At 37.6% G+C, this 12,515-nt stretch overlaps 1 protein-coding gene across 2 annotated transcripts in view; it reads right to left on the reverse strand.

The window, feature by feature from the left end:
- Nucleotides 1-11,884, reverse strand: part of LOC121947210 (microphthalmia-associated transcription factor-like) — a 38,837-nt gene extending 26,953 nt beyond the window's left edge. For both annotated transcript variants that reach the window (XM_042492151.1, XM_042492150.1), the window contains exon 1: nucleotides 11,662-11,884. In XM_042492151.1, coding sequence (XP_042348085.1) covers nucleotides 11,662-11,765 — 104 coding nt within the window. In that variant the 5' untranslated portion in view covers nucleotides 11,766-11,884. The remainder of the gene's footprint in view (nucleotides 1-11,661) is intronic.
- Between the last annotated feature and the right edge of the window lie 631 nt (nucleotides 11,885-12,515).

Below are 12,515 nucleotides of genomic sequence, written 5' to 3' on the forward strand. Positions count from 1 at the left end.
TCGATTCTACTTATTGGCCTCATTCTTTATTGATTACCTTACCGCTTCTAGGGGTGGGAAAAGTCGATTTTTATTATACAAATTATTAATATTACACATACAAATTAAACTTCAGAGCCTTCTAGATTAATAAAATTAATTGCTTTTTCAGTTTTGATGCAATGAAAATGATTGAAGTGAGATGAACAGACTGTCAACATCTATTTTTTCTCATACATTTTTCAAAGTTTTCAATTGGGAGTATAATTTGCAGTTGAAAAAGGTAATAAATTGCAGTGTATTGCAATACATGTTCGCTATATATCGCTAAAGTTTTATTATATCTGAGTCGCGGCAAAGTGCAGAAGAAATAGGAAAATATTTGTACAGTATTTGTTTTCATTCAGGTTGTCTTAGTCAGAGAAAATGTCTGCTAAGCCTGTCAGCGTGGCGCCAATGTTAGTCGAACAGGATATTTACCCTCGTAACAGACATGATGCTTCGAGCATAGAGTGTCAAATACATGACATTCCTAGAATCTAATGTGGTGTAGAGAGATGTTTCAGCATATTACTGCTGGTGTTTCCACCTTTACTTGAAATTATGATTTCACAGACATTACAAGCGGCACTGTTGTTATCTTTCTTCATGAATTAAAAACACGCTTTGCGCTTTGTCAGAAAAACATGCCAGCATTAATAAAAGGAATTGATAAGCTTGGAGGCATACAAGTCTGATGGATCAGACAACCTGAAACCACTGCTCAGTCACAATGCCTGTTCTAAATCTCAGTTCCCATCAAAAATCTTAAAGAGGGACATTTTATCAACCCATGAAATAAAGAAGCAGATCATTCTTCAGTTCAGGTGAAAAATCAAAAATCAGTTGCATGAATTTTACTGGACAGTGACGTTTGTCCATTAGAATGCTCAAACTGCTATTCATAAGGATTACATTTTCTCCTGCAGGTAGAATATCCGTAAAGTTTTGGTTAAATCAAGACTGAATAAATTCAGAAAAGCATTTTTCAGACAGTTACAATAGCATGCATAGGACAAATACTATACACAAGCTTGCATGCTCACTCTTAGCATAATGGTCATTTTAAACAAAGTATAAATGTACAAGAGTAAAAGCAACTTCAACACGCTGTGTGCACACTATTATTGATCCATATTTCCACAAATTAAGAATCTTTCTCAGAAAATTGTACCCCAAATTACACTCAAAAAACAGCCACTGAAATCTACAAATCCATACACATAAAACATATTCTAAGGACTTAACCATTCACCCACCAGGGGCTGCTCTTTCAACTATTGGCCCAGTGCACTTTCTCTGACATATACTGTCATTCTAATTGCATATTGAGAATAGGCAATGACGTGAATATCACACTGCTATAAAGGGAGTGCAGTGGAAGAAGAGTGAGAGAGAATGAACAAGCAAGATCTCATGTTAGACTGTAGCCAAGAATCTGCACTGTAAAAATCCTGCAATAAGCTGCATGTGATGAGCCCGTCTGGTTTTGTTTGTCTCTATCAGACTGCAGGTGCGTCGCTCACAGAGCAGATCGGGCCCTCCTGGCAGACTACACAACCTCTCAGCTGGAACACAGCTCAGTGATTAAGACCCTACATGACAGTACATTGATCCACTCACACTCTCCTGCTGATCACAACACCCCAGCGCGCTGCAGCTGGCATGGCCCCCCAGGAGATGGTTACCAGCAAGCAAATCGGTGATAATGGGAATCATCTGTATGCAAGTGAGAAGTCTAGACCGTCAATTATGTGGGCTTTGATACCAGGGAGAGAAAGACAGAGGCAGAGAGGAGAAAACATCTGTGCAAACTACAACTAGTTGAACAGAGTAAACTACTTAGTGTATTTATGCAAGTGAGATTAGTTAAATACAGTTTTCTGCACAATAGGCTACCATGCAGCTATGAAAAACAGTTAAAATGTTAAACAGTTCATACTATAAAAAGAGAAAATGATATACAGATTGACATTTTATAACATAATGATATTGGAAGTTGGAGCCATGCATACTTATAACACACTCTTCTGAAGTGCAATGTATGTGCAATATATATATATATATATATATATATATATATATATATATATATATATATATATATATATATATATATATATTATTCTCTTTGTTACTCTTGGCAATTTGTGTCTCTTTGTAGTTATTCTGTGTCTCTTTGAGGTCATCTTTGTGGCTGTTTTATGTCTCCTTGTAGTTGTTATGTGTCTCTTTGTAATTGTCTTGTGTTTCATTGTCATCATTTTGTGTCTTTTGTTTTTTTATGTCTCTTTTTTGGGCCTTTTCTGTCATGTTATGTCTCTTTTTAGCCATTCTGTGTCTCTCTTTAGTTGTTTTGCATTTCTTTGAAGTCAGTGTCTCTTTGTCTCTTTGCAGTTCCTTTGCATCTCTTTTGGTCTTTTTTTGTCTCATTGTGGTTGCCTTTAATTTCTTCCCAGCTGGTGCATATTAATTTGATTGACATTTTGCAGGTGAAGACCAAGGGGCTCCCTAAGCCTGTGCCCTGAAAGCCCATTTAGTAATCTACATCTGTCTAACATTGCTGTCTATCTATAAATCACTTTTACTACCATTTCCAACAAAAACCTGACCCTCCCGCCCCCACACACACCCTTTTTTACTAAAAAGCTGTCAGTAAATGTCAAAAATAACTTGTTTCCAATTCTAATTGTAAAGTAAATCCTCTGTCCCTGCAAATTAACAGCGCTGCTGAGAGATTCAGATGCAAAAGCAAAACAAAACAAAACCGGGTAAGCTGTTAAAGCATCTCAAAGAGATAATCAGGTTCCTTCCAGGAAGCAAGGGCCAGCTGGGATAACTTGAACTTGCCGGGTCTTATTTCTCTAATTACGTTCCTTGCCCCTCATAATTCTCCTCTCGCCAGGACATCCTGCTCTAACTCCTGCTCTAACTCCTGCTCCTCTCTCCTCCCTCTGTGCTTCTACATGGAGAAAACGGAGCATCCAAGGACAGCCTGGTGGAGGATTTCATGCACGTTCCTACAGCAGGGTGAGTGAGTCCATAAGGTTTTCAAGTTCACACAAGTAAGGATGTTGTACAAGCACAACGAAGCAGCTTTTTTTTCTGTTACACTTACGGCTGATTTATCATAGATTTGTGTGAATAACAGACAATACGTTCAGCCCATTCACAGCTGAAAAGCATTATTCAGACCTCATTTTTACACACAATAACCGTGAAAAACTTTTTTCTTGACCTTATGTGATACAAATTTGATGCTTTAATACTAAAACCCTTGCAAGGTTAAACCTCTGGGGTACTCATGTCATGCTTTTATTTGTAGCTAACACAGATCAGGTGATCTGTTGTTTCTCATCACAGGTGTGGGGGGGGGGGGTGTGGCCTGGAGAACAAGGGGAAGTGAAATGTTTGAGGTGCTGAGAAGTGAAAATGCTTTTGGAGGTAGACGAAGGAGTTATGAAAGATCCTGGCTGCTTACAAGGAAGATGGAAAAAGACATTAAGCTCTTTTTTATGGCAGGGTCTCATCCGTGTGAAGAAAATACAGATGTGTTGAGATGTGAGGACCACTACTGAACAAAGGGGACTGGAGATCAACTCTAGGCCAGAGTCCTCCCAGTTCAACTTCCGGTGAGTTTGATCCGTTTGAGGACTTTTTGCATTAAATCATTGTTCAGATTAATATGTTTGCATTCTGAAGGTTGGTTGGAATATGTGGAGTACTTTTTTGAATTGGACTCTAGTAGTGGACATCCAAGTGGACATTAAAATTATTTGTGAGGTTGTTTTTTTTAAATTTTGTCATGCATACATTTAGTATGTTGCTTTGTTATTGGCTGGAGGACTTCAAAAGCACCCAAATTCCTTGAATTTCCTCATTTGGCCAGATTTTAATAAATGGATTTTGGCTTTCAAATTATTATCGTAACAAGGCTTTAAAATCAAGCTGAGTTTCATTATTGTCAACCGGAGCAAAAAACACACAACGAAATACGGTAATATTGCACTCAATGATTTTTTCAGATTGTTGAAAGAGTGTCAGTAGAAAATTGTGCATAATGTAACCAGCATTCTTTTAAATTGGGGCCTTTTGTGTTACATTCAATTATAAATGTGTTTAATTAAAGAAAGTTGACATTTTTTTAATCAACAAGCAATTTGTTGTATTTTAGCAGTATACTGAAAGCAGCAGAAAGGCAGTATTTTTGCAAAGTAGTATCATTATTGTGAAATTCAACAGCATTATCACATATTGCATATTTACCTCATATCATGCAGCCCTAGTTCTGGTTGTTCAAAATGAGCTTTTTGAAGATGTCACATTGGGTTCTGGAATATGTTGCCAGTAATTTTTCACTATTTTCTGACATTTCATCTGACTTTCAATAGATTAATGGAGAAATGAAAAAGTTACAGCCCTGCAATATTTTGCATCAGGCAGGATGTTGTGTATAAAGTGCTATTTATCAGTGTTGTTGCAGTCTCTACTGGTCACCAACAGAGGCTGACAGAGATCACATATTACTATTATTGGCAAAAATAAGTTTTTGAGGATTTTCCAGTGTAGAAATGGAAAGCAAACGCATGCTTCAAAAAGCTGCAGAAGAAGTTACACAGTAAAGTGATCATGACGGCGGAACAAGTCGTTGACATGCAGCCACGACACCTGTCTGTGTCATTAAGCTCTTTGGTCCCTCTTAATATCAAGGACGAAACCCTTCGGCCTCTCAGGCATCTCTGTCTAGGATTCCCCACGGGAACAGGCTGCTCCCAGTACTAACTTTCATAACTGTCGACCTCTGACTCAGCTCTCTGTCACAGGAAGATTTAAATGCACCAGTAATTATATTATTTTCCTAATTTCATAAAAATTAATCTTGAGATAAGTTTATAGCTGATCTGCAACGTACTTTAAAGGCACAATAACCATGAATTAGACATAATATGTTCAGTATTTTTTATAAGTAATAAGTCTGCAGTCAAGTCAGCCATGTTGAAACATGACTGAATGTTTAACCTTGGTGCTCCCTAAGTACAGACCATTTTTAATATGTACAGGTATTGAAATTTATCATTGAGTGTTTGATCACACTCTTAGTCTTGTTTGTCTTTTCTTTGATCAAATATTTCCTTGTTTTAAGAATTATGTGAATTTAAAACTTTTATCCAACATTAAACATAATAACCCTTTAAAAGTAGAAGTAGCTAGTAGAAAGCTTATATTCAAGATTATTTGTCCCTCAGGAAATTTGCGTTGGACATAAAAGCTGCCACATAAAAATACGTACAGACGTAAAGTGCATAGTACGGACAAGTGCAGACATAAAGTGCATTCAAATACATGCACCACTGTTGTCATTTACACCCTCCTTTTGTCCTGAATTGAGCAGATTCTCTGATAGAGCAAAGAAAGAGCTTTATACCTGTTCAGGTACCTTTGATTGGCACCCGACAGGATCTGCCTGATAGTAACAGTACATATTCTGAATATGGGACATGGGAGGGGTCTGATCATTTTTCTAGCCTTTTTCACTAAAAAGCATTTGGTGAGGCGATGCTCCCTCACCCCCATCACTTTCTTTATTGTGTGGACCAGTCTGTTTTATTTGGGATTTTTACTTAAAGCTACAGTACCAGCACGTTCTCACTCCCAACTTGTCAAACACCACCGCTTTGATACCAGAACACAGAGGCACCTTTCACGGCGGTATGATAGACAGCAGGCCGCAGCAGTTGTTGATGCTGCGGGCAAAAAGTCAACTGGTCCAATATTACCATTCTGTTACTGGACATCGGTTTGAGATACAAATGCATGGAGTAACCCTTTGTGGTGTTATTAACCTACACTGGCCAGCTGCAGTTTGTAAAGCAACCACCAACTACCAAAATATTAGGAGCGAGACAGTCCCTACAGGACAGGAGGTTGGTGGATGCATGGCTGTTTGTAGTTCATTAAAGATCATTACTGAAGAGAAATATCATGTGGTCCTGATGGCATTTGCAAGAATTCCCTGCAAAGCTCCTTCTGAAGCCCTGAGCTGAAGATATTGAGCTTGACTGGGTGAGAGGAGACTCCTCTTGGCTCTGATTGGTTGTTTTTGTTCAGGCATCAGGGATTCTTGCAAATGCCATTAGGAGCACTACTAAGAGGCAGAGGAGTCAGATTTTTTCACAGATTATCTGTCTCATATACTATTGGCAGGATGTAATTTACGGAAATATGACAAAAAGTTCTTTTTTAATGTAATTGATGAATTATCAAACAAAGCTGGGATTCCTTAATGTTAAATACTTTCCATCATTGCATGATAAAACATTATTACCCTGTTTCCAACACAAAACACTTTCAGTCTGCACAAAATGTAACGTCGGTTATATTCAGCAAAGTATATGTTGCATGTCATACCCTCCTCTCTCTCTTGCTCCTGTTTCTACACAGTCCTTTGTCAAATATTAGCAAAAATACCACATAGAAAATTTAAAAGGCAACAACAAACAGAAATAAACTAATCCATCTAATTACTGAGATAATATCTGCATTTATGCTAACATTTTGAAAAAATATCCAGCTTTTCACATTTGCTATGAATTGGAAAGCATAACTGCGACTTTCAGCCTCAGTTTGACTCTGCATGCCAAGTAAGCCTGCAAATAATGATCCCCCAACTCCCAGCTTCAGATATAACACATTCAGTGCTAAATTTATACCTCTTATTTACACTGCATAGAAGACTAGTTTCACCGTCTGTCTCACGTCTATGTTAGGAACAAAAAGTCTGGCACGTCGTCTGCAGCCGTCTGAGCACTCTGTCAACTTTATAAGACAGCAAGAAAACAAAATAATCTTTGAACCCAAAAATGACATTTTGTCACACTTAATATTTTAAATTTAGAAACAGTGGGGTAGGACATCATACACCTCCAATAATCAATCAAACTAATAATATCCATTTTGCGCAACAATGTCTCGGAGCACAGTCATCGTGACTTTTATTATGCTGGATCATCCTCATGTGATGGGAAGAGGAAGTGGGATACCTTCAATCGAAACAACTGTTCAGACAACTTCACATATTCCAGAGGAAATGACACGAAATAATCTGTGATACTTCACTCCTGCTGAGACTGGCTATCACTGCAGCTCTGACAAAACAACACAGCTCAGATTCAGCCCTTGTACGTGTAACAGTATAATGACATTTCACTAATAGAGAAATTAGTTTAAAAAATGCAGAAGTGGGTTAAAGGTTAGGACTGGTTTTTTTTTCTCCCTGAACTGGTGTTTTGGCTGAATACAGAGAAAAGGAGATAAACTCAGAATCTGCAGGAAAATGTCCAGAGAGGGAAAAAATAACAGGAGTCTACCAAACGTCTGCAATAAGAGCTCTGTCTGCACACAGTGGCGTACTGTCCTCTGTATGTCTCACCCTCACAATGAAGCCATGTATTACTCCCGCTGAACAGCATAACGGAAGCGCGTAGACACAAAATACAGATAACGAGACACCATTCTCTTAATAGCTGTATTGTCGTCATCACCGCCGTCATCATCACAGAGGCAAAGTGGTGTGTCTCACAACTTCCCAGTTGGATCACAGCTGCTTCATAATGTTTAGATGTCCAGAAAAAGGAGTTGTGTTTTTTCATCATAACTAAAAATAAGCCTGGTTATATGTTAATGTTAATACCTAAAAAAATATTCTCATGCTCATCTGTGTTTAGCATGTTTTTAACTGAGGTAAAAACCCATTAAATGATGACAGTACTATTGTCAGCAACAAAGAAAAGCACCAATAATTCCGTGCTCTCTATTCATTTAAGGAACCTTATGACATTTTGGACATTTTGCAATACTTAATTTCGTTTTCTTGCCGAGAGTTTGTTGAAAAGATCAATACCACTCACACCTGTTCATTAATATCAAGCTGCAGCTGGTTAGCTTAGATGAAATGTGAAAAACAGGTGGAAACAGGTAGCTTTGCTCCATTTTAAAGGTAACAAAACTCATCTTGCAGCACCTCACAGTGATGGAAAGACTCCACCAACACATTCTCATTCCCAGCTTGTCACATATTGCCAAATGTTCAGTGGACTTTTGAAGTCTGCATATCTGTTGTTGACGTTCTAGGACGCTGTGTCAATTTACACCTACACGGACTGCTTCTTTTCAGACTGGACTTACGTTTTCACAGGAAATGTACAGTTTCTGCTCGTTAGATGCATACGATCTTTTTCAAATATAAGTACAACATTGGTAAAACACCTTGTATTTATGTTTATATATTTGTGCAACAAACACAGGTTGTTAGTTTTAGGCAACAAAAGTGCATGGTTAGCATGGTTTGGTTTTCCTTTCGTACAGTAAGCAAACTGGTGCCTCTCGGGTGAAAGTCTAGTGTTTGCTGGACCTATTCACCACCCCTCCTACCTGCTCTACATGGACTCTTCAGTTCCTCAAGTTATGTTTTTGTCTGGCTGCGTTTCAAATTGACACCACTTGGCAGTGTATTATACTGTCACAAAAGGATTGTTTTTAGGTTGGTATCTGATGTGGAAATCACTGACAAAAATTAGGTATTTGACAACTTTAGAATGAGTCCAGGTTGGACTCCCATGAAAACCTCAACTAGTCATTTTAACTTCGGTTTCAGTATCAATTAAACAAACAAGATATGACATGTTAATTAGAGAGCTTTAGATGTGTCTTATGGCAGAATTTTAAACATTTCAAACAAATTTTTTTAGAGACTATTGCACAGGTCTAAAGTCTAAGTGTTTTATACACCATTAAACATTATTAACCTTATTATTAACCTTACTTTTGTTGCACACCCTTGTTTCTATCTCCCGTATTTCTACACTGTCCTCTGTCAAATAAAGGCAAAAATTAGGGTTTCTTGCCTCTCTCCTTAACATGTCATATCTAATTTGTTTAATTCATGGTGAAAATGAAGTGTTAAATGACAAGTTGAGTTTTTTTATGGGAGTCTTGTCATCACTGTGAGCTGCTGGAGGGGGAATTTTGTTATCTTTGTACCAAGTTAGACAAGCTGTTTGCAGTTTTAAGACTTTATGTTAACTGTCTCTTGGATCTTGTTTCACATTTAACAACATACATAAAAGTAGTATTAATCTCCTGATCTAACTCTCTGCAAGAAACAAATAAGCATATTTCCCAAAATGTCAAACTGTTCCCTCAAAAAAAAAAATCAAATTTTATTTGCATTTGACTGCACAAATAGCATATGAATATGACTAAGGGCCCCTGGAAATAGGTATGCAAAGGGACCCACTACCTCGGCAAAATAGGTCATACTTTGTGGTGGTTTTGCGTCTCTTTGTAGTAGTTATGCATCTTTTTACTGGTATGTGTCTTCTTTGTGGACACCCTGAGTCTCTTCCTGGTTGGCATGTGTTAATTTGACATATGACATTTTGTAAGTGAAGGCCAGAGTGCCTCCTGACATTTGAGGTCCCTGGCCCTGTGCCCAGTGGGACCCTTTAGTAATCCATCCAGGATCAGGCAGCACACTTACTGTGCAGTAATCTGACATGGAGAAAATCAAATATCTTGATATTTTTTAACAAAATGCTATTATATTTCTATGTGATGATATTGTAGAGTTGACAATTATTTGTGTTTTCACAAAATATTTACACAATGAACTTTTTGATAAATATTCATCAGTGATGTGGATATAATGACTAAGTAGGTAGAGTCTGGTTAGTTCAGAAAATGACATCACTTTACTGTAGTGCAGCTGGGCCTGTCACAATAACTACTTTTGTTGAAAATAACAGTGATAAACAATATTATTATCATTTTAAGACCATTAAATGCTGCCGATAGAATGATAGTATAAAAGCTTAATAATGCAAGTACAGTACACCCTTTTACTATTAACTTTAAATTCACTAGAAATGACAGTAAAAGGTGTTTCTGCATAGTTTTTTGTTTCTGTTTATTTAGCCTAGGCACTACGTCCAAGTCTTATAATGGTCATGAAAACCTTGCTTTTTTTTTTGGCATCAAGTTGGCAAAAATGTTGCTGACATTTTTTAGTAAACAAACATGCATGGAATATATAGCTTATATACTCTGCCACCACCATGGCTGTTTAAATTCCTCATTTCAGATCTTGTTTTAATGATTGTAAATGCTTTAACTAGAAATCTACACATGTACACCAAAGCATGTTTATTAGAGTATATTTCAACTTTTAACTACTACGTTTTATTATTGTTTATTGTTTTGTAAGACTTTATTTCAGTTTTAACTGCTTTGCGTATTGGTTATCTGCTTATTTTAACTTATTTAACGTTGCTAACATTTTTTTTATGTCTATTTTCATGCTTGGAAAAATAAGGGGTTCCTTAAATTGATTTACACAGTCTTAAAGGTTTGAATTGAATTGCATGTAAAAACCAGGCTTTATCATACAATCTATGAACATGACCTCGATTGTTTTTGATGACCTCAATAAGTTGTCTGTAATTATTATGACAAGCCTATATGCAGCCCTTTAAAATCAGGAAAAGACAACATTTACATTATTATAATCTCCAAAATCTAAGTTTCTTATCACAATATTGATATAATATCCATATATTGTCCAGCCCTATTCCTTCAACAAAGTCCTAAAATCCCTGGACAGAGCATTAGTACTTCAACTGCACTGATAGCATCTAAATATAACATCAAACAGATATATGAGACAGCACACTTACTGTGCAGTAGACTTCTAGAAGAAGGGTGAAAGGTCAAGTCAGACCACATAGACCTGACTCAGCTCAACGCTGACTGTGTGGAGAGGCCTCGACATGCTAAAGCTGAAAATAGCTTTCTGATAAGTCAGTGTTTGTGTTCACATCCTGAGAAACCATATGAACTATTCAAGTTTGGAACATTTATTCTAAGAAGGAGGTTTGTTTTATAAGGATTTAGAGCACTTTCTCCGTGCAGAATTTTTATCCAGCTCTGGATATAAATACACAGAAAGGTAGCTACTTGATTCAAAAGGAGATTTTGTCACTTCTGGAGCTCTAACCAGCTCTCAGCTAGTTGATATTATCTGTAAACTTTGTGCAGTGAATTCCAGAAAAGATCCACAACAAGAAGCATCTGTTTCATTTAGTATGCAGTTGGATTTTAGGTGTTTCACCACAATTTACATAGATAAAACAGTAGCATAATATTATTTGACTAATCAAAGCAGTTATTCTGCGGATTGCATTTTGCATGCAAAATGCCATGCAGAGATATCCATAAATAATATTTTTTTAGGAGAATCAATGTAATCAGCAACACGCCCATCAGCTTTATCTGCACTTAAACCATCAACACAAGTGAGGCTGAGCAGCATCTCTTTAAACTGACCTGTCTGCTCCTCTAAGAGCTAATATTTGAAGTTGATGTTGACAAGACAACACCCAAGTGTTGCATAACTTCATGCCAGCAGGATAACCATAAGAAACGGGAGGCAAGTTGACTCCCATTCCGGAGCTTAGCTCCATTAACATCAATGCAGAAAGCCTCATACATGCACCGACTCTGGACAATAACTCAGAAAGTCTGCAGCCTAATTATCACCCAAACACCAAAACCGCTCCAGCGTGGGAAATAACTGTCCACAGAACTGACCTGTTTTTCAAGGGTTGACTCTTCAATTCGTAGTACGTTTTAGGTTCCTCTTGAAACTCCTCTCCAACCTCGAAGTCGGGAACTATTCCCGATTCGGACTGCATACTTGCAGAGGTCAACTTTTGGAAACGTTAAACCCCTGAAAAAAAACCCAGACGGACGATATTTATGCCGCCGTACTTCGCTTAGTACCAACCGCTGTCAACGCAGCTGCCTCTGTGCAGAACCCGGAGCTCTGTAGTCCTCCACAGCCGCGAGCACAGCGCTGCTGACGGGCTGCAGGCGACCAGCCGACTACCACTACCAGGATGCACCTCGGCTGTCAATGTCAGCATGGTTCTCATTGGCTGCAACATCCCGAGGGGATTTTACAGCCTTATTTGCTCACACAGTGAAACTCCAGTGTCATAAAGTTTATTTAGCCTTCTTAAATGATGAATATTATTAATGAACGCGAACAGCTGGTTTTCATTACTTTTATTGGTTAAATGTAAACATTGGTTTTGAGTATTGTAATATTGTAATGCTTTATTACCTTGTTAGAGACAATGACCTCACATAACACCTGACTGTAGTACAATAGGCCTAATATATATTAACATATTAGTAGGCTGGAAACTTGTGCTGTCTGTATGAAGATGAGTTGTTCTCCATTAGAGGAGTGTGAGGTTGGTTGGGACACCTTACTGTGGGCTAAAATATGTATTATTTAAACTGAAATAAATACATTTCAGTCCTAATAGGAAAGCCCTTTTATTTACAATGTCACTTGTTTGAGCAGAAAGACATCATTTGGAAATACATTACTGAGAGATGGAGTTTAGCTGTCTCTCGAGTTTTCATTTCAGTAGCAT

The sequence above is a fragment of the Plectropomus leopardus genome, chromosome 8, assembly GCF_008729295.1.
Source record: "Plectropomus leopardus isolate mb chromosome 8, YSFRI_Pleo_2.0, whole genome shotgun sequence".
Classification (NCBI taxonomy): domain Eukaryota; kingdom Metazoa; phylum Chordata; class Actinopteri; order Perciformes; family Serranidae; genus Plectropomus; species Plectropomus leopardus.